At 38.9% G+C, this 22,995-nt stretch overlaps 1 protein-coding gene across 1 annotated transcript in view; it reads left to right on the top strand.

Annotated features, from left to right (window-relative positions):
* The window catches only part of PSD3 (pleckstrin and Sec7 domain containing 3), a 52,366-nt gene extending 30,753 nt beyond the window's left edge, over positions 1-21,613 (top strand). The window contains exons 3-8 of the mRNA XM_015814652.1: positions 2,960-3,144; positions 4,464-4,534; positions 14,080-14,237; positions 16,525-16,669; positions 17,777-17,920; positions 21,360-21,613. Of these exons, the coding sequence (XP_015670138.1) occupies positions 2,960-3,144; positions 4,464-4,534; positions 14,080-14,237; positions 16,525-16,669; positions 17,777-17,920; positions 21,360-21,575 (919 nt within the window). The 3' untranslated portion in view covers positions 21,576-21,613. The remainder of the gene's footprint in view (positions 1-2,959; positions 3,145-4,463; positions 4,535-14,079; positions 14,238-16,524; positions 16,670-17,776; positions 17,921-21,359) is intronic.
* The last annotated feature ends 1,382 nt before the right edge of the window (positions 21,614-22,995 follow it).

The following is a 22,995-nucleotide window of genomic DNA, read 5'->3' as shown; positions in this document are numbered from 1 at the left end:
AGCATTCTTTGGTTCATCGTAACACCATCTAATAGAGCCTCAGCTATTTTTGGACACTGGTGATGTTATAAAGCGAGCCAGTTTGATCTAGTGGTTAAGGCACCAGACTAGAGACCAGGAGATTGTGAGAGCTAGTCCCATTTTAGGCATGGAAGCAGGGTGATTTGAGTCAGTCATTCTCTCTTGGCCCACAATGTCAGGTTCAGGCGACAAGCCAGTTGATCAATTATGGTTGCAACCAATAAATTAACACTCAGTTGATATTTTTTTAAAAAGCAGGAAAACGTGAAGGAAAAACATTAAGAAGACAACTGTAATATGTGAGAAATATTTGTCTGAATTATCAGAAAAAGCAAAGAAACCAGGAAACCATTGTAGGATAAACTATGCTAGGGCAGAAAGCAGGGCATATTATGCTGGATAGCTAGTAGAAGATGACAGATAAATATTTGGTGATCACCTAAATCAGTGTTTCTCAACCTTGACAATTTTAAGGCATGTGGACTTCAACTCCCAGAATTCCACAGCCAGCATTGCTGGCTGTGGAATTCTGGGAGTTGAAGTCCACATCCTTAAAATTGTCAAGGTTGAGAAACACTGACCTAAATGCATCTTAGTAACAAGCAAATCTCACTGCAGAGCTTTTTTGTGGTTCTCCTTTGTAGAACAGCAATAGTGAATAATGGAAGGGAGCCATTTTCCTGCTAGTTTAGTATGACTGTAGTTGGCCTATCAATGAAACTTGTAGGTTCCTTGAGGGGGACTTAAATTTAAGTAATATCCGAAGATTTCCACGGAAAGCCATGGAGGACAGTGTATAGGTGTGCTACAAACTCATAAAATTATTTGGTTCTATATTCTGCATGTCTGTGAAGATTTTCAGTCATCCAGGTCATGGTTGTCCCAAAGGTGCTTTTTCAAAAGGCAACCATACTTTGCTTTTCCTTGAAGGCGTTTCTCTTCTCATCCAAGAAGCTTTAGTCAAAACTGAAGAAGCTTCTTGAACAAGGAGCGAAATGTCTTCAAGGAAAAACAAAGCCCAGTTGCCTTCTGCTTCCCGTAATTTATGGACATTTTAACATTTAAAGAACAAAACTGCCTTTCTTGATCAAGGGCAAGTGGTTTGAAAAAAAATATATGTGTAAGCTGACCGAGGTTGAAGTAAGCAGATGCTCCTTGTTTTTTAGTTTTGAAAGAAAAGTTAAGATGCAGAGGAACGACTGCATGGCAGAGGGTTGATTTAGAACACTTCCATCTGAGGATACTGACAGATAATCTGTATCCGAGGATAGGTTCCAAAAATAAAACAGAGAGCAATTCCATTAATTCATGCCTGGACTGTGACAGATTTCAGCAGAGAGGAAAGGAGAAAGTGCCCATCTTGCTTTGTACAGCTGCGTCAAAGCTGTACGCAGTGGTAGCAGTGTGTATGTGATAATGGGACAGGGTGCACGGAGGGAGTCATAGTTCAGAGGCAGAACAAATGTACAATTTCCCCATTTCAATCTGTACCACATTGTTTCATCTTGGTGCCGCTAGTTGTGTAGGGATTATAGTATGCTCGCTTGTGGGACCTAGCTGGGTCTAGATTTTGGGATCTAGTATGCTGGATACTTGGATTGTAGTCTCATTGAATATGGAGGGCATTAAGTTGGAGCGGTTGCTCCATCATCTGCTGATTACAGGTTCCTGAGTATGAGGGCTGAGAAATATCTGGTTGCTTCTTATTGGATTAAACCGTGTGGCCTTAATGGATTCTAGTATATGCAGGGTATATGGAGCAAAATGAAGCAATAGCCAAACTCTGAATCAGAGGAAGTTGCCTTCCAAGAAACGGTAAATAATGGTAAATATGAACTAAGGCCATGGTTCTCAACCTGTGATCCGCGGACCCCTAGGGGGCCGCAATATCCTCACAAGGGGTCCACGAAGGCTTGAAGAAATGTTATAATTTAAATCTTGAGTTAAGTCTTGGAGGTCCATGGCCATGGTCTGTGGCCAAAAAAAGGTATTTAAAGAGGGCTGTGGTGAAGAAAAGGTTGAACTAAGGGATTTGTGTAGGAAGTCAGAAAGATGACCTTGGAGAAGGAATTCAAAAGCCTTCAGGTGCAGAAGGAATATGTTATGTTTAGAGAGACAGGACAGTGTTATAAAGTCTCAGACATAACACACACACACACACACACACACACACACACCAATGTTCTGGAACACAAGGGGAAGGAAGGGGAGAGATGGGCAGGCTTGCAAGATTCTGTTACTAAGGTCTATCTCAATAAAATATAGCTCTAGTCCTGTGGAGTCTGTTTTCTGATCTAGTCTAAGTCGAAGGGCTAACTATTTAATTGTTACTGACTATAAGAGAAAAGGGACAAGAGGAAAGGCTGAAGGGATCTGGGGTACAATAGGTCAGAACAGTTTATCCACTGGGCAGGATGGCAATTTTCCGTACATTGAAGCTCCAGGGCTCAATTACAAGAGTCTTTGCCAAGTTTTTTTTTGAACTTTGATCAACAATGTCCAGCTGTTGCAAGCTGCTCTTGCCAGAAAATCAGGCACTGCAAGGTCCCCTCCCACCCCCTGTAATTTAAAATATAAAACTCTTGAAATAGCACATTGAAATGCACAAAGCCTCAACACAAACCACCTTGTGGCTGAATGCAATCCTACCATGTCTTGAAATGAGAATGGTCTGCCAAGGTTTCCATCCCAGTTCCTATCCCCAAAGATACATCTAAGCCTTCCCACTGAAACTAATGAGATTTCTTGCGGTTTAATATAAGGTGTACATGAAATGCCTCCGGTCATTTTAGAACCACAGGTCCTAGCGTGAAATCAAGCTTCCCAGCTACTCAGTAAATAAAGGCGATGATAACAAAACATGCACCTTTGCTTAATCTGATTAGTGAAATAAAATGTGCGTGACTGAATGTGGGGTTTGTGTTTGAATTTGCTTTAGAGATGACGAAGAGAAGAAAAAATCCCCTTCTGATGGTACTGATGAGAAGGATAATGGAAAGTCTGTCAGTCGCATCGGCAATTCCAATAACCCCTTTCTGGACATTCCTCATGATCCCAATGCTGCTGTGTACAAAACCGGATTCCTGGCACGTAAAATCCATGCTGATATGGATGGAAAGAAAAGTGAGTGCTTTTTAGGGGGAGCTACTCTTCCCCCCCCCAAAAAAGAGCTGACTGTGGGAGGGAGGGAAGTGGTAAATACAGAAGCTTGAATATGTGCAGTTGTATATGCATGTTCGCTTGCTACTGGGAATGTAAATAAAAGGTGCTACTAGAAGAGTATCTGGGAATCTGGCAGCCCGGAGGGAAAAGCTGAGAAAATGCCTTGTGCAAATGTTTAGGAAGGTTAAGGAGGGAAACAGCTCCAGCAACCCATCTTGAGAATTGCTCCAAGAGATGGAAGGGGAATTAGCACACAGCCGCAATCTTCTTTCCCCTTTGCTAAGCTTTGCTATTCCCCTCCAGTCATTTCACTTTGCCACAGATATGTGGGAAGACTTCTCTGTGATGGAGGTCAAAGGATGAGATGGCTCTCTTGCTTAACCTCTTCTTAGTTCAAGCCCGGGAGAGCCAGTTTGGTGTAGTGGTTAAGGCAGGCCGTCCCCAACCTTTCTGGCTTAGCGGAGTGGTGGACAGGAGGAGGGGGAGAAGAGGGGATGGTTCCGTGAGAGCGGCCGGCATGCGCCCTCGCACGCACAAGTGGAGCCGCATGTGTGGTCTGATTCCGAATGGGCCACAGCCCGGGGGTTGGGGACCCCTGATTTAGGGCATTTGGCTTGAAACCAGGCGTTCCAGTTCTCTCCTTAGGCACAAAGCCAGCTGAGTGACCTTGGCCATTCTTCCCTCTCAGTCCTAGGAACGAGGGAATGGCAAACCACTTCTGAAATCTTGCTGAGAAAACTGGGACTGGACCAAGAGCCAATTCTTCCTCCCCCCCTCTCCCACCCCCCAAAAAAACACCAAGTCCTGAAATAGGCTGAAAAGCTTTTCTAGTGTTTTCATTTCTTACATGTTTCAATTCACTGCCACCACTTGAGGTATTCCTTTTGTCGCAGGCAGCTCCAAGGAATAATAGGGCTGGTAAATACAGGAAAAGAGGAGAGAGAAAAAGAATATTAAGAATTTTTCTTTCTGGAAGGGACAAATATCAAGTCCCTATTGTGCACTGCTGCTTCTTTGGACTACCCTTCTCCTACAATACTCTTTTTTTAAAAAAAAAACAAACTTTGTTATGATTTTAAATAATATTTTCTTCTTTTTTCTTCACTTTTGGCTTTCTCTTTTTATAATCTCTTTTTTTCTATTGTTTTTTTAATCAAAATTTAGTTTTTAGAAGAAAAGGGGGGGCTGAGAAAGAGCCCCAAAAGAGCATATTATTTATATTAGAGCTACCATATTTTAAACAGAATTTGTTTTTGTGTGTGTGTGTGTTGCTTTCCTAGCTCCACGAGGAAAGAGAGGATGGAAAACCTTTTATGCTGTCCTTAAAGGAACTGTGCTTTATTTGCAGAAGGTAAGATTTTGTTTCTTTCAACTCTTCTTGGTTAAAAGGCAGAAGCCTTTTTGTTTGTCCTTCTTTAGAGTTGCTTTGTTGAGTGATGAACGCACCACGACCACAAGACAAGTCAGGATAATAAGGTCTATCTGACGAACCATCTCACCCCAATGGGATTAGCCCACCACACTCATTCCAGCAGAAGCGACCCATTTGGTATCCTATCTGTCAAAGAATTTTAGCTGGTAGGGTTCAGGAGAAGACCCTTTTCTTCTGTGGCCTCTGCTTTCTGGAATATTCTCCTGTGAAGATGAGGTCTGCCCCCACACTCCTGGCCTTCTGGAAGAACCGGAAAAACTTGGCTCTGGCAACTGACCTGGGGCCACATTGGGGTGCACTAACTTGGGGATGGCTGATGAGGTAGAGAGAAGATCCCCACCTTCAGACCAACCATCATTTTGGGTTTTAGCTTTGCTGTTTGATTTTTTCCAATTTTATTTGTTTTATGATACTTTTTTACTTTTTATCTTATTGTAAACCACCCGGAGTTGTTATACCAGTGAGATGGGCAGGATAGAAATTTAATAAATAAATAAATAAATTTTAGATATTAATGAATTGCTTTGGGCTGTTTCAAGAGCATACATAATCTGAATTTTTTTTCCCCTTCGTAAAGCCCGAAGCAGAATACATTTCCTCTTCCAAATTTAGGAGTTATATATTCTGTCATCATATTGGGGAAATGTGCAGTTTTTCATAGCTTAGAAAAGCAGAGATAGTGGAAGTCACACTCTCCATAATTCACCTTCTCTTGCTTCCTTGAAACACTCAAATATACTATATGTTTCTCTACTGAGGTGATCTGTCACTTATCTACTTGTGGATTGGTTGATCTTAATAAGGTTACCTTGTGTTCTGCATCTTGTGTTCCTTAACATCACTACAGAAATAATCACCAAATAGACTTTTCCAAGCTTTATCCTTCCATGTTATTTATTAAGGCAGCAATTGGAAACAATTGAACAGATAGTTTGATGTCCTTCAGATATTTTGGGTTACCATTAACAATACTGGCTAGAAATGATTAGAGTTGGTCTAAATTGTCAAAAGACTGCCTTCTTATAGACATTTACATGGAAGTCAGTCTTATAAGGATGACATAGCCTTTCTGATCATCTTCAAAACACTATTTCTCCAATAATTAGTTGAATAAAGGTAATTGACGGGCAAGGTTTATATTAGAATGGTTTCTTTGCTGTTTTTTCAAGAGCAAAACCAACCATGAGTATTATAAAAACTCTCAGACAAACTACTTCTACTTTCTACTTCTACAACAGCATCCCTTTCATGGGAATTTTAGAATTATAGATCTGTGAGAGGTCCTACATTTCTATCATTATAACATCTCATTCAATAATAGTTCCAGGATTCTCTAAAATCACAACAGTTAAACTGGTATTAATCTGAAACAAAGATTCCGTTTGTATATATGTGCAGATATAAAGATGATGGTTGAAAATAAAAAAAATAGTTTTATGAACAAATGCCAAATGTTTCTGTTCTGAAGAAAATGTATAAAGACTGATGTAGAGATTGAAGTACTGTATATAGAAAATATCTCTTCACTTTAGAAGATAATCCTATTGTGTTTATAAATTAAAAATGACCAGATGATATTAATCTTTTTCTTTACTTTTTTATTCCAGTGTTCACAACAATGACATCCTTTTTTTTAAGAGACAGGGAGTGTGGGCTATGAATTATGTTGCTGATGTTATGTCTTAGCTAATTCCAAAGTCAAGCATTGCAAATGCTGTTTTTCAAATACTGCAGTTTTTTTTAAAAAAGTATTTATTTTTTTTGCTGTTAAGCTTGATTTATTTTTAACAGAGCTCTTGATTTATTTTAACAGAGCATGTGAAACTTTGAAAAAAAATCATCTAGAATTTTAAAAGATGCCAGATTTTTCTCATGATTCCTCAATTGTTGTTTGACTTCTTTATTCTTCTTGAAAAACAGCTACACTTTATAAATTGGTTACTTTTATTTTTATTTATATAATATATTTATATTAACAGTAATCTATCTTTAAGGTAGGGTTTCCAGCCATGGATAATGAACTAAGCATTTTTGCTTCCTCTTTCAGACAATATGGTAGAATCTGCCAAGTGTGACTGAGATTTCATTAGGATGATCTTTGCCATAGGAAGAGGTGCTGTATAGAAGCAGTGATTTTAAGAACAAATTGGTTGTCAATAGCAGATTCTTAGATAATGTTTTCATGGTACAATTGTCATCTCTTACCTGCAGACAGTTTCCACTGTTGTACAAAATGTTTATATTTGAATGTTCCGCTTCTGTAGTTCTCTCCTTGAAACCGGTTTTATCAACTCTGATTCAAGGATTCCCAAATTCACATATCAAGTCACTTGTCAATGTCTTCCGCTAGAGCTCGGGGAAAGTTGAAGGAAGTCCCCTTCACACTGTGCTAGCATTGCCAGACATACTACTTTTCACAGCATCTTTTGAGGGATACTGTCTACAGTACTCCAAGTAGTACAGTGTTTGTGAGTAATAGATTAAATTTTTGAGAATGGCCCTCAGAAAAAGCTGTTTCTTTATATCAACAAGAATATTGCATTGTCCTGAATTTGCCCTGTGACCTTGGTTCCACTTGCTTCTGGATGCTTCCTTCATTCTAAACTTTTTAAAATAGTATGAGTGATATCTAGTGCTCTCCCCTTAGAGATTAAAGTCAAAAGATTATTAATTGTAGCATCTCGAAAAATAATGATTCTAATATGCCCTTCTTCCTGGAAGAAAATATCTTGCTGAAAAGAAAAATGTGTTGAAGAAAAGGATACAAAATGGTCTTCGGATGCCATGTGGAATGTCACAAAGTTTGCTTTTAAATTCAGTTTTTACCTGGGAAAAATCAGAAAATGGAGAAGCTGGGAAAAGAAAGGAGGACACAACAGTTTTATAACTGGTCATCAGAAATGCTTTTAAAATCACCAAAGAGAGAGAGATGGTATGAGTGAAGCCAATAGTGAACATGGAGCAAACATTTGGGTGAACCAACTTAAAAATGGGGGAATTGAGGAATGGAAAGGCTCTTAAATGGGCTGATTAAATACAACTTACCATTGTGCACTAGATTCTGCAACCTGCTTGTCAGACAAGGAATGGCTTGGCCCCTTGCTTGTTGGAACACACTATCTGTCTTCCATTTTTCAATTCTAGAAATTTCAAATGGCATAGGAGAAAAATGTAAAACAGGACAAGAATATGCATTTCTTCAGTAGCATAGCTCAGAAATGGAAGAAACACAGAGATACACAAGATAGGCAACATATCAAAAAGCTGGCTTCCAATATTCTATTCTATTTGCCCAGCATTCCTTCACTAGTGTATATAAACAGTCTTGCTTATCTAGGAAACTAATAATAGCCTTGATTCTTAATGATTGGAACCTTTCCATGGAAATAGCTACAATGAATGGGAAGGATGGAAGTAAACCATGGCATCCAATTTAAGTTGTAGTGAGTAAAGCAGGTGTGTGTTCAGGCCAGTTTCTTTCCGTCAGAGTGATGTTAGTGAGGATGTGCTTGGGAATATTCCTTGTAAAAACTAATTCCATTGATCTAAGTCAGGGTCCCCCAAAATGGTCAAAATTGACCCCCAAAAGTCAATGGGATTATCCAAAAGATTGATAAATGGTTTGAGGTCAATATATTATAGAAAGTTGTTTGGGATCAATTAATCTTTGAGTCTCTACACCAATCCCTAATCCTGAAGATGAGGTAGCTAGCGGTGAGACAGTATTACCCAGGATTGGTCGGTCAGCCACCAGTGAGAGCAGCCTTGAATTCTCTTGTCATCGTTGTTATAATTCATAGCACTGTTTAGTTATAGTAATATTTATAAGTTATTTTCATATAATGTTTCTGGCTTGATGAAGAATATGAAATTTCATGAAGGAGTCAACAAGCTGAAGAGCTTTGGGACCAATGCTTTTTTAAGTGAAAACCCACACCATTGAAATGCCATGCAATAAGGTTTGTGGAAAGCTGTGTGTGAGGGACAAGTTTGGGAACTTTTCAGCCTGTCAGATTTTTCTGAACTAGAGTTTTGCTAGCCAAATAGCTAATGATACATGATGCTAGATGATGTTATACAGCATAATTTGGAGAAACACCGGTCCCCATTCCTGTTTACCACCTTATATGTGATCAATCTGAAATCCTCTTTGTAGGAGAGTCAATATGTTACAGATCTGTAGTTAATGGTCCCTGAGTTTCAGTGCCAAACCAATTAAATATTTAGAACTCCCATTTATTCTGTTCGATAGTGAAGGTTAATATGAAGGGTACAATGGGACAAGATTGGACTTAAAATTAATCTTGGCCTACACATTGTGCACACATTGAAAGAACTACTAAAACTTATTTCCCTTAACTGTTTTGTCAAGTTAAATTCTTTGTTTAAAAACTTTATATGGAATTTCATAGATAAGATTAGAGTTGCTAAACATTAATCATTGCTACAGTTTGACTTTCTGATATCAAGATGTATACATGCATATATACATATATATTATATGTAGAAGCACACACATACACACAAAAGTATAGGGTCATCTTGTGTCATTGGAACTAATGGGAGAATCTCACATGCATTTGTTATATTTTGAGAAAATGATGGCATTATCTATTGAAACTTAACTTACCTTATTGTTTTATAATCAGTGCTTTCAAAATGAAGTGCAGTGCAATGCACATTTAATCAAATTCTGCTGCCAAAATAAAATATGTACTTAGGAAAGTCAGGATCAGCAAATATTATTACTTTAGCCTAATGAATTCTTTAGGAAAAATTCAAATCATTTTTCCTTTTACAAATATTTCCTGTTCCTTGTAATTTTTTAAAATTATTGCATACCTAGGGTTTTTTTCTAGGTTGATAGGTTCATGGCCCCTGTGGCTTCCTCCCTCTCTCATATGGAGTAGCATTAAGTATGATAGATCATCTGAGCCATCTTAGTAGCTACTATTTATATTTGAATAGAGCCAATGCAAATGGCTACTAATTATATTTGAACAGAACCATTCATTGCAAATCTTAGTAAGAACAATACCCTCCAGCATGTGAAACCTGCCTTCAGTATTATTTAGTGTAGATGCTCTGTTGACAACTTCTCCCCTGTGCAGTCTATTTCATTTTATAATACTTTCGTATATGGGAAGAGAGAAATAAAAAGAAACTACTTGACGAAAAGCAAGCTGAGAACCTCAGTGGCAGCCTTAAGTTGTTTAAGTTGGCCTGCAAAACGCTATGAAATATTAAAAAAATGATTAAAAAGCCAATAATTTATTACCTCCCTCGTGAACACCTATGGTCTCAGGTTCACTCTCTCTTCTTAGCAAGATGAAATGTAATAAAAAAACAAACAGTAGTGGACTTCATAGAGTGATAGTAATCAGTTTTGAATTCTTGAGGTAATTGTTTGTTTGTTTGTTTTCCAAAAACAGCCTTTTACCTTACGTATGTGTTGGATTATAAGAGCCATGGGTTGCACAAATTGGTGATAATAGGACTTCGAGTTTCACACATTTGGAAGATACAGTACTTAATATGTCTAAATCAACATTTCTCAGTCTTGGTAACTTTAACATGGCTGGGCTTCAGCCCCAGAATTCCCCAGCCAGCATGCAGTCCATACATTTTAAAGTTGCTAGTGATGAAAAAGACTGATCTAGACAATGCTCCAGAGATCAGATCAATGACATATTTCTGTAATGTGGTTTGTCCCTTTTATGACACATTCTTATATACGTACAGGTAAAACTTGGGAGGAGGATGTACCAAATCCATAAAAAAGCTGAAACATTACAATGTGGGCTAGCTTGATTATTTTTTTTGGGGGGGGGACTTGGAATTGATTTTCATATCCATCCAAATGTACTATCACCCTTTGATTAAAATGTGATGGAATTTATAGCTTCAGGCCCAGGATTCAACTCTAGGGGCAATACCTTGTTTCAGAGAATGATACAGCGACCCTCCATATATATAATACAATATGGAATGCATTTTGCAGGAACTTCTGGCAGAAGTGCAAAAAAAAAAATGCAGGGAGCAAAATGTCGATCCTTTTCTCAACTGTGCTCCATGCTGTGCTCCTATTCTGTAGTATCCTCTGGCACTCCTTGAAAATGGAGCCTGTGTCTTCATCTCAAAAGCTCCTGCCCTCCGGTCTGCATTTTGATCACAAGATTTGGCTGAGTAATCCCCGGAATAGGGATTTTTCATTATTCCTTGGGTGTATGAAATATTCTTCATCTTGCCAAATGGAAGATGAAAAATGGAGTGATGTCTCTTTTGTCTGTCTGAAAATTTAGAGCAAATGTTGGCACTGATATTTAACTGCATTCAAAATGGTTTTTGTTTTGTGCGTAAAAGAGACACCCATATATTTTCTGGGTTGTTCTTTTTTTTGTTTAAATAAAATCAGATGCCTGCTTGCTTTGAAATAGTCCCCCTACATTCAGTGAGAATTCAAGATAAATGTGTATAGAATTTCTAAGGCTTGTTCAGCAAAATCTTAGGCAGTAGTCGCAATTCAGAAATTGTGTTACAGCTTCCGTAGTTTTATTCTAAGTATGAGAAAGCATTCTGTTCCTAGGAACCAAGTTGCTTTGCTTCCCACTCAAGGAATGCCAGAACTGCTATCTTTTTGAACCTGCTACTCTGTTCTCCTCATACATAGAATTCCCAAGCATTTGGATAACCATCCTTCTTTTCTGTTGACTTCTATTAGCACCAAAAGCTTTTCTTCCCTTTTCCAAAACCCCATTCTAAATGCAAATGAAGTGTCAGTTACTAATATTAGTACAGGATTAGGAGGTAAATAGGTAAAGGAATCCCTGCAGATTTTACTCCCCTAGTCGTTGCCAACTATAGGAGGCAGTACTCATCTCTGTTTCAAGGCCATTGAGCCAGCACTGTCTGAAGACATTCCCGCAGTCATGTGGCCAGCATGACATCATGGAGCACTTTACCTTCCCACCGAAGTGGTACCTATTTATCTACTCACATTTGCATGCCTTTGAACTGCTAGGTGGGCAGGAACTGGAGCGAGGGCAGGAGCTCACCCCATCGCATGGCGCTTGGGTCTCAAACCTGGGCTGCTGGCTTTCCAGCTGACAAACCCAGTGTCTTAACCGCTGAGCCACCACGCCACCTTAGCACAAGATTGCTTTTGCTAAAATCCTCAACTGTTCAAAAAGAGCATCCGTATTACTGTCAAACATAGTTTATTTGCAAGCTTAAAGTTCCAGATAACTTCATGATCAGATATGAAAGTCATAGTCCTCCAGTACTATTCCTGGTTCTGTAAAAGAGGCGTGAAAAGGCTTAGGACAAAAAGAAGTTGTACCTTTCACATTTGTTTTTCCCTCTGTACAGTGGCTAAAAGCGCAGGCACCTGTCCTCGGTTGCCTTGGCGGCATTTCTGGCTTGCCCCATAACTGCTAATGGGCATCACTCTACCTGGCCGACAGAGGCTCATTTACTTTATTTGGTAGGCTTATTTCCAGCCCTTTTAAAAGCTTTTCTCCTACTTCAGACATGTCAAACTCGTGACGTCGTGCGATGTATCGGAGCTTTTTTGCCATTGCCGGCAATGGGGTGGGCGCGGCTCCGGTATGATGAAACCGGCCCATGGGCCGGCAGTTTGACACCCCTGTCCTACTTGCTTTGACTTCTAATTTACCACCCTCTCTAGATATTTAGCACATGATTCAAATCCATCACTCAAACCTGGGGGGAATTTTTATTTATCTGGTTACAAAATTTTGGCTGTGGACTGTTCTACAGTGAATTTGCCATGGTTCAGTGCTATGTTGAAATGGATTTAATCAACAGCTGACCTGTAACAACTACACTGAAGATTTTTGGTTAATTAGAGCAGCTGCTACTGGAAGTATTTTCATATATCAATGCTGATTTGGAATTCTGCTGCACATTTTCTATGCCATTTTGTGGCGTTATTTCTTTTTTTGCTCAGAGTTCTCCATGACATTTTATCTTAATGGTCTTTTTGTAATTGAAGATGTCAGCTGTACAGAACATTCACCAGGTAGATATAAAGGAGAAAAATTGCAATGGCAAAATGAGGGGGATGCTGGCTTTATTTCTACACAAAAGCCCTGTGCTCGGTACTTCTAGGATATTTCTTAAACTCATCTGAAGGTTTTAGAAGTGGGAGTGTATCAACCAATGTGCTATAGTGGTTAAATGTTGATTAATGTCATTCAACCACAGAAAGTGATTGGGTAACTTTGAGCCACTCACTCTTACCTTTGGAAAAATTGAGAAAAAATATGTATCTCACTTTGAGCACTCAGAGGAATGCTTGGAGGAAAGGGAAGGAAAGGAAAGTAGTTGTTTTTTTTATTTTTCCAACTTGTACCATTTATTGTAACCAGTGAGGTGTGGAGGTTAAGGCAGTGGAGGAGGAGTGGAGAGATCTGAATTCTAAGTCCACCCTCAACCATGGAAACTCATTGAGTGATTGTGCCAGTTGGCTCTTGGTCAACCCAACCTACCTCACAAGGTTGCTATTATGTTGTATATAGTATGTTTAGCTGTGTCATGTATGTGTTTCACTTTGAGAGCGGATAACTAAATTTCATTTTCAATGTGTGCCGTTGTGCCCACATTAAAAAAATGACAATAAAGGTTATCTTGCAGGGACAAATAAGAAGAAGCACTATATATGCTATTTAGAGCTCCTGTTCAAAAGGGGGGATATAAATCTAATAAAAACTTCGCTCAACAGATTTCCATATTAATTTATAATTTAATGGAAAGAGTAAACTTTCCATATCTATAACTTAGACGTACTGGTGTTTTGAATCATTTTTTTTTCTTTGCAGGATGTATTCTTCTGTGCACCCATGTGGATATATAGTAGGCTTTTCACTTCAGATATCTATATAAATAAAAATGTAAATGTTCGTTTATTCAAAATCTTAAATCTCCGAAAGTTCTTCACCGATTGCTTTGAAATTTTGACACAACGTTGCATTCGAATATGCACGTGTTTTAAATACCTACTATTATATAGATGTCACACCTGTGACAGGTAAAAACATGTTTTTTGAAAAACAGCGCCATCTGTTGGACGTAAAAGCAACACACACTACGATTTTACGATTCCATTTCAATGTTTCCAATTTATGATCCATTTACGATTTCCAAATTTCCAATTCTTTCTTTTCCATTTAACCAGACTGAGCCACAGCAACGCGTGGCCGGGTACAGCTAGTGTTTAATAAGAGTGAATAGGGGTAATTTCATATTGTAATGCAAGATAAGTTACTTTCTCACCCATCGCTCATTTGCAATAAACATGTGTATGATCGTAACAACATGCTCTTGCCTTTGTCACTTCTGGTGGTTGTTTACAAAGCAATTTGAGTTCTTGCCTGCTGTTTGATTGCAGCCAGGGTTTAAAAAAAACATGCAAAAAGATAAATCTACCCTTTTAATTTCTGCAGGACGAATACAAACCAGAGAAGGCTTTATCAGAGGATGACCTTAAGAATGCCGTCAGCGTTCACCATGCACTAGCATCAAAGGCAACCGACTATGAGAAGAAGCCAAATGTCCTGAAATTGAAGACAGCTGACTGGAGAGTTTTGCTTTTTCAAGCTCAGTAGGTTCCAGTTTGGTTTCTTGCATGGTGTGGTTCATGAAAATAATAATAATCTTAGAAACATTGGGTGCCTCTCCAAAGACTTGTTTCAAGTTTGTTTTCCCCCCTCTCCCTTTTTTTCAAACTATATTTTTCAGTTCTGAGTATAAAGGACTGCAGGCTCCCATAAGTAAATACTGAAGCTGTTTGAGGTCCATCCTTTGCTTATAAAATCTTGCTAGAGGTTTCCAGTGTTAGTCAGGCAACCCAAGTAGCAGAATTATTCAGTAGTTGCAATAACTGTCTTGGCCTTAAATCTGTGTTACAGGTCTGCTATAATATATACAGGGGTGGGGAAGAAAAAGCACACCTTAGTATATGTGGTAATATATAACATGCAGCTTTTAAGCCTTAACCATCAAAGTCAAGGTCAGGACAAGCTGTTCAAAGTAATATCTAAAAAAAATGAATCCTTTTAGTCATTTAAACTTTAGAGGAAAAAAACTACAAAAGAGACATGCACGTGACTTTTGTAACAGCTGCAATGCAGATATTTTTTTCTATTGGGTAGAGCCGGTGTTTAGACTTAAGTCAAAGCTATAGGGGTGTGTTTTGCAGATCATTGAAATGCATCAAAACTTTCAGGGAAGGCTAATCTAGACCCTTATCCACCTTACTAGCGGAGAAACTAGAAATGTAAATAATAATGTTAAAATTAAATTTTGGGCTAGGGGCTAATTATAAAATTTAAATTGTTGTAATGGTTACTTCTGCTGGAAAGAAGAAAGGGAGTGGCAATGTCCCTAGATCACTTAGGTCCGTGGTGGCGAACCTATGGCACGCAGAGCCCTCTCTGTGGGCAGGTACACCGCCGCCCCAGTCCTAGGCCTTCAGCTGGGTTTTATAAAACCTTTTCGCTTTAGGCCTCCACTGCCATGTGCAAAACAAAAAAAAGGTTCAATCAATCAATCAATCAATTTCAACTTCTCGCGGGGAAAAAAAAGATCTTGCAAAGTTGGAATTGATTGATTGAACTTTTTAGTCCCACCCAGTCTGCCGTTATCACCGAAGCCACGCCCACCCAATGGGCCACACCCACCTAATGGGCCACGCCCATCCGGCACCCGACGATACATAAGTGGGTTTTGGGTTGCAGTTTGGGCACTCGGTCTCTAAAAGGTTCGCCATCACTGACTTAGGTGGACTTTAGGGAATATTTGTAGTTCAGGGCTGAAATGAGGGGTGTGTGGGGGTCTCAAAGCTTGATTATTTTCTTGCAGATGTTTCATTACTCAAAGTATGTAACAACATCAGTGCACTGATGATGTTACCTAGTTTGGGTCATGGAATGTCTGCCAGAAAACAACCAAGATCAGAGAGCACTAAGCACCCCTCATAAGTGGACTTTGATGACATTAATTAGAAGCCTAGGTTAACAGAATAACAGTTGGAAGGGACCTTGGAGGTCTTCTAGTCCAACCCCCTGCTCAGCAGGAAACCCTATCCCATTTCAGACAAATGGTTGTCCAATCTCTTCTTAAAAACTTCCAGTGTTTCGGGGTCATTCAATGAACTGTAGGAATGACTCCAGAAGAGTGTCTGGAGGGTATGATAAAAAAAAAAGTCAAATTGGCAGCTGTGATAGTGTGATCAAAATTATGCCTAAGCATATGAAAATCAGGCAGAGTTTTGATCAGCCCTTGATGGCCACCATCTTGATGTTTTTTAACCATACCCTGCAGACACTCTGCCTCCTTGGTTGACTCAAACTTAAGTTAAGATTATTACTCTGTGTTCTGAAGCTTAACAGGAAAGCACTCTTTTCAGGAAGTCCTCATTTAGCAACCGCCTTGTTTAGTGGTCATTTGCAGTTGCAGCGGTGACGAAAGAGTAACTTAACAACTAGTACTCACATTCATGACCTTTGTATGTCTATAAAGCAAATGAAAGCTGATGTAAGGTCAAAAAATTGTGATGTTTCTCTTCAGCAATTGCTTTGCTCAACCATCAAGTTGCTGGTTCCAGTTGTGTCTGCTAAACAAAGATTATATGCATTATGCAAGAAAGAGACTGTTGAACAAAAGATGGAAGGAAGCAAGAAAAATATGGAATTTTCCTAAATGTGGCTTACACTCAGGGACAAATCCTGAGTTGCTGCAAGAGAAACATATTCTGACGCAAGCATATGTAAGAGTGGCCTAAACTAGCCATTCTTTCTTTCTATGCCAGTGCAGATATTGAAGAGAATGTGCAAGTCTTATGCCTGAGGCCAGCCAGAGTCACTGATTAATCTGTCTCTCTTCCACAGGAGCCCTGAAGAAATGGAGTCCTGGATCAATAAGATCAATTCTGTGGCAGCTGTTTTTTCTGCCCCACCGTTTCCAGCTGCAATTGGATCCCAGAAGAAATTTAGCCGCCCTCTCTTACCTGCCTCTACCACCAAATTATCTCAGGTGAATGTTGTTTGTTTGTTTGTTTGTTTCCCCCTCTCCTTACAGCTTGCACAAACAGGGCTTCCAGTATTATTCTCCCTTGCAATCATTCTCAAATAATTGTATGCATATGGGCACTTGATTCATTAGTTACGATACCAAAAGTAGTATGGAGGCTGGCTATGTGATTTCCAAGTCAACTGTGAACGTAGCTGTTCTTTCTAGGCTGGCAGAATGTGGAAATGGGCAACAACAGTACCAGCCAACAGAGTGATCTCTCCTTTGACCCATGATAAGTTTACAAGTTAGGTACCAGTAGTCCTTGAGTTACGACTGTTATGGAGCCTGCCCATCATGGTTGCAACTCATGATAGTCATAAATCAGGTCACCTAAGTGACTGACCTGATTTTATAATCTTTTTGTGTTGGTTGTGGTCATTAAGCTAACCAATGGCTTGCTATCGGCCGATTTTGCCAAGAACCAAAATGATCATATGACTGTGGGACATGGTAAATGACCATAAATGCAGCCCGAATGCTCAGTGTCCAAAGTGCAGTCATGCAATCATTCAGGAGAGGGGGAACTGTTCATACTTTGAATCTAGATTGTAAGTATTTGCAGGATTCTTTTTTTTTCCACCATGTACATTTGAACTAGACTGTGATGTTTCTCTGTGTCATGTATGTGTCTGTATGTCGGTATATGAATAATGGTATTTTTTGAGAGCTGAATGCAACAAAATTTCATTTTAATGTACTGTATGCTGACTAGTGTACATTTAAAGTGACAATAAAGATTCTATTCTGTTCTATTCTACTCTACTCTACTCTATCAAGGGAGGTCTCTTGTAAATGTGAACAATCACTAAGCAACTGGTTGTAAGTTGAGGTCCACCTGTACTGATTAGGTCACATGATGGATGGATCGTTCTAAGTTTTGTTTAGAAAATTCTTGTTAATTTAATTAAAATCCTTGTAATATTTGAATTGCTGATTTAAGAACCAGGAATAGTTGAGTTCTGGATTTAGGAACTGAACACTCCTAAAGCAATTGAAATGCTTTTTTAATTATTTTACTAAATGCACTAGAGGTTCATTCTAATCTAAACCATGTAATTACCTCTGCAGGATGACCAGCTAAAATCCCACGAGAGCAAACTGAAGCAGGTCTCTACTGAACTAGCTGAACATCGTTCCTACCCACCTGATAAGAAACTTAAGGGCAAGGAGATTGAAGACTACAAGTTGAAAGACCATTATTTGGAATTTGAGGTATGCTGTGGTCAACTAAGACTGAGCACTAATTTGAAGATAGTCATTGTAGAGATCATAGAACTTCAGCAAATGAGTAGTGAGACGTTATATCTGCTTAAAGTTTTTAACTATAATTAAAATGGAGGGAAGATTGCCACATGTTTTAATCAAAAAGGTCTAAATGGGAGAAAACTATCCCATTGATGTCTATGTATTACTAAGACTCTCATTTCTGTTCCATTGTTTGTAATCTTCAGTTAGGCAAAACAGTGCATCATAGGACAACATTTTTGAATCAATTTACCTTAAACGGGTTAACTTTACAGAATACAACCAAAATCTAGGACCTATGACTTTCGTGGGATTAAAATTTGGCAAAATTGTGACTACTTCATTGCTGCTAGGTAACTGCAGTCCACTGCAGTTACTTGATTGTCATTCCCAATGCTCCAAGCCAGCTTCCTACAAAGAAAGTCAGAAGGGAAACCAGCAGGAAGTTAGAAGTTGCTTCCATTCCCACTGCTTTTTTGCACACCAATGATCATTTTGTTTTTATTTTTAGGTAAGCAAATACCTTTATAATGATGACCCAACAGAGCACAGGTTGTCTAGTAAAGCATAAATGTAGAATGGTGGACCAGATGTGTATTTGCTTTGTTTGAACTAGGCCGGGGTAGGCAACCTTGGCTCTTTTATGACAGCATGGCTGGCTCAGGAATTCTGGGAATTGAAGTCCACGAGTCATAAAAGAGCCAAGGTTGCCTACCCCTGAACTAGGCTGTTAGTTTTTGAATAATCAGTCTATAATAATTTAGGAAGACAGTGATATTCTCATGTTACTCTTGCCTTTTTAATTCTGCTTCTTTGTCTTCATTTGACACTGGCATTTCCTCCATTCTTTATAGGGTTAACCTATGCAGGAAGCTTCCTCTCTTATTCATTTGAATTTCCAGAAACTACCAGTATGCCACTAGGGATGGAACAAGAGTAGTGGATGCCATTTCTGGATGGCAGTGATTGACTACTTAAGGAATAGGGTTTAAGTTCTGGAGTTGAGCTAAATTATAGGCAGTGCTATTCTACACTTTTCTAGAGCCATGGTTTTCAATGTTTTAGTTCCCAACAAACCATTTATATATGGATTATATATGGATTAGCCTGTATAGCAATTAACACCCTGGGTCAGTCTTGGGTCAGTCATGTTCTTGGGTCAATCTTCCTCACAGGGGATAAATGAAGGGAGCCTTAAGTTCCTAAAGAAAAGGCAGAGTTAGAATGCAGTATTACAGGCAAACTCTGCCCACAGCCTGGAGTTCAATTCTGACCGGCTCAAGGTTGACTCAGCCTTCCATTCTTCCGAAGTCACTAAAATGAGGACCCAGATTGTTGGGGGCAATATGTTGACATTGTAAACTGCCCAGAGAGGGCTGTAAAGCACTATGGAGTGGTATATAAGTCTAAGTGCTATTGCTATATAGACCTAATAGATAAATAAATGAAAATTCATTAGAATATCACCTGACAAACATGGCCAATATACTATTTTTAAAAGAAAGCTGCTTATTTGTTTGTTTGTTAATTTAAATTTATTTGCCGCCCATCTTGTATCCAAAACTCTTTGTGACTTACAGCATAAAAACATTGAAAAACATTAAAAAACACAGTAGATCAAAACATTAACGGATTAAAAAACTATGAACACAACGTAGCAAAGAAGGGAGTCAGACACACCGGGGGTGGGGTGGGGTGGGGTGGGGAAGGTGGGGTTGAAATTTAAGTAGTCAACTACTTCCAGTATGAAGTTCTCCCATTGGGTCCTCAAGCCATCTGGTAGAGCCAGGTCTTAAGGCTCTTAGGAAACATCAGGAGGGTGGGAACTAGTCTCACCTTAGCGGATAAGATGTTCCAGAAGGTGGGAGCTATAAAAAAAAAAGGTTAGATTAAAAATTTGGAATAGAGGGAGAAAAACTCCAAGGCTGAAGAATAATTGCTATACGACAATCATCATTTGTGGCACCATTTCCTCGCTGTTCAGTTCTCCAGCTTATTCATTATCTGATGAAGCATAATCAGTTCAAAATGGTATCAGCATTCACCTCACTAGTTCCGTATTGTTGAGTGACATGCTTATATAATTAGTTGTCTTTTCACCATTGCTGGAAGTATAAATACTAAGCACATGACTATTTCATTTAACTGTCAAATTGATTTTTCTTATAATCCGTCTCTTCCAAGGCTTTCGAAAGCTCGTCCACCACCATTGCTTTTTGTCTTGTTTTCTTTTAAAGAAGCCTTGAAATCTTCCTGCATTTGTATAGCAATGCTTACCTGAGTCATGCTTTGAAATTACAGAAAGCCCTTTTTGTACTTTGTTGGAGAGCACAGTTTTGACAATAAGCTTCCCTTTAAAGAATGTAGGGCATTTGGTAGAACTTCATCAACATTTGTCATGATTCATTGGGAAGGGTCAGAATGCATGTCATTAAATAAGTAATCCTAGAGATTCTAGCATCTTCATTTTGCACCTCTTAAAAGCCTTTTTCTGAATTCTGATTAATCACCACTAGTTATCTGAGTTAATCACGGCACAAATGAGTGAAGCTGCAGATGAAACTGCCACATACAGAGGAGTCGTGGTTTTCTAGAGAGTGAACAGATTCAGCCGTTGGCATTTTCAAAAATATGTTAAATCTTCTTTTACACTTTGTATTTGGTGCCTGTTGGGCTCAGAAATTTGTGGCAGTGAAGTGATACATTAAAATGCAACAGTCTGCCTAGCTGAAGACCAGCAATGGTATCTTTTACAAATAATTAGAAATCCATACCATACTGAAACACATGGCATAGAGAAAAACCTAAGTTCAATCTGTAATGATTATTTAGACATCAAAATGCTAAATCATAATATTCATAATCTGCATGGAAAGATGAATACCTAGTAAATTAAAGTTCTGAATTGTATATGTAAATGTATATCCATTTGCCATTGCTGAATTTTCTACTTTACATAGTGATCAGGTGGGCATAAAATGAAAGGGATTCTATTGTTTTCAAAAAGCATAAAGGGGGAAGTATAGGAAAGGACAAGTTGAGGCAACAATAATGATCCTTCTTATTAGTCTGCCTAAGTCTTGTGTGTAGACTGAAGATCCTTACTAAATGCAAGGAGGAAGTTATTCCACACTCTTAAATCCACTACTTTGGACAAGATTCTTTGCCTTTCCTTTCAAAATACAACATTCAAAATTCAAATGCTTCTCCTGAGAAAGAGCCAACACACATCCTTCGGTTTTCAGTTAACAAGACATTTAAGTATTACTTCTGAATGCCCTTGTTACCCACTAGCTAATATTGCTCTGCTGGCTTACTTGCTAGGCGTCCCATTTGTCGTGAGTGATTTCCACACCCATCGCAGAAGTGACACTATAGACCGAGTCTTTTCTTTCTTTTTTTCCAGAAAACCCGTTATGAAATCTACGTGTCTCTTCTCAAAGAAGGAGCAGGAAAGGAGCTGCTGAGTACCAGTGAGATTGATGGTCCTGGACTGAAGAAATGCCACTCCAGCCCTTCATTAAATCAGGAGTCTCCTGTTAGTGCCAAGGTGAAGCGTAATGTCTCTGAGAGGAAGGACTATCGACCGGAAACTCCCAGTATCAAGCAGAAAGTTACTTAAGAAAACTAAGGCAGGCTGAAGGATCACGCACCGCTCTCTCTCTCTCTCTTTGATAATAACCTGTCCTTTGCGAAACAAACAAAAATTAACACATCTGCCTGAATGGGTGTTAGTGACATTTTTCAGTTGTAAATTTTGTTGTTTCTGTACAGGTTGTTGGAAATGTTTTGGCTTCTAACTTGCATTTGTCTAGTTAAGTTATCATAGAGCAATTGATCCAGTCCTCCTTTTCTCAAAAACATTGGAATGGGACAGGAGAGATGTCATGGTATATTTATCTCTCTGTCATATGTTGGTCTTCTTTTGTTGGCTTGTAATTTTCATCCGAACTGCTGCTGCTGCTGCTGTTCAGCCGTGGGGGAATGTCAAGACAAATGGAGGCTTATCAACTTGTTAAGCCTTGTCAGCGGATAAGCTAAGATGTAAAAGAGACTGGGTAAAAAAAAATATGTTCATGTGTTGCCAAGCTCGATAACAACATGTTGTGGAAGATATGCCAGTAACCAGATTATTGAGTGATCAGTCATTGTGATTAACTTTATGAGTTACCAAGTTAATATTTAGGATATAGAAACAGATGAAGACCTTCAGTGAGTAGAAATGATTTCAACCGAAATAGGTCTTATTTTTTTCATGTTCCTGGGTGGAAACTTTCTACCATAACCGTCTCTGTTTTATCTGCACACAGTGCTACCCCAATGATTCTCAACAGCAAATAATCATATATTCGTTGTACTGATATCAGTAGCGTGTAATGTTTTTGTTCAATTGGCATTATGATCCTCCTTCAGATGTTTAAGTATTTTCAGGCACTTTATAAACTAGTTGATCGAAATCTGGTATCATTCCAGTCCCCATTTGCTAACCAACAGTTCTCCTATGCTATAGAATTACCTAACAGAGATGTCTGTCTATTCCCATCCCCATATTGTATTTCCTGATTTTAAAAAAAAAATAGCCCAAGAACTCTCTCATTATTACAGTTCCTAGAGTGGTCTCATTCCCATTGCAGAGGATGGCGTTATGTCTGACTCTTCCTGGGGATGAGAAACATCTTGCAACGCAAACCAAAGAGAAAAGAAATAACCAGAATAACGGAGGATTAAGTTATAATCAGGAGCCACGGAAAAAGGCTTTCTAGGAAATAAGAAGTTTGGAAAATTGTTGAAGGGCACCTTGTTAAACCCAGAAATGGCAACTCAAAGATAAGAACACATGTTCTGGAGGGGCATTATTTTCTAGGCGGGGTTTGTACATTTCTTTGCCCACTTTTTGAAGAGGATACATTGTGTAAAAAAAGATACACACCCCTAGGCTCTGTCAAGCTGGGAGATAAGAAAACGACAGGGTGACACATGTGAAAGCTCTGAATTAGGATCCTAAATTTAGAATACTAAATAAAAGCTGTCAGTAGTCAGGA

The sequence above is a fragment of the Protobothrops mucrosquamatus genome, unplaced genomic scaffold (genome assembly GCF_001527695.2).
Source record: "Protobothrops mucrosquamatus isolate PMUCROS unplaced genomic scaffold, P.Mucros_1.0 scaffold270, whole genome shotgun sequence".
In the NCBI taxonomy this organism is placed as follows: domain Eukaryota; kingdom Metazoa; phylum Chordata; class Lepidosauria; order Squamata; family Viperidae; genus Protobothrops; species Protobothrops mucrosquamatus.
The sequence above is the reverse complement of the archived record's forward strand: the minus strand, read 5'-3'. Positions and strand labels throughout refer to the sequence as shown.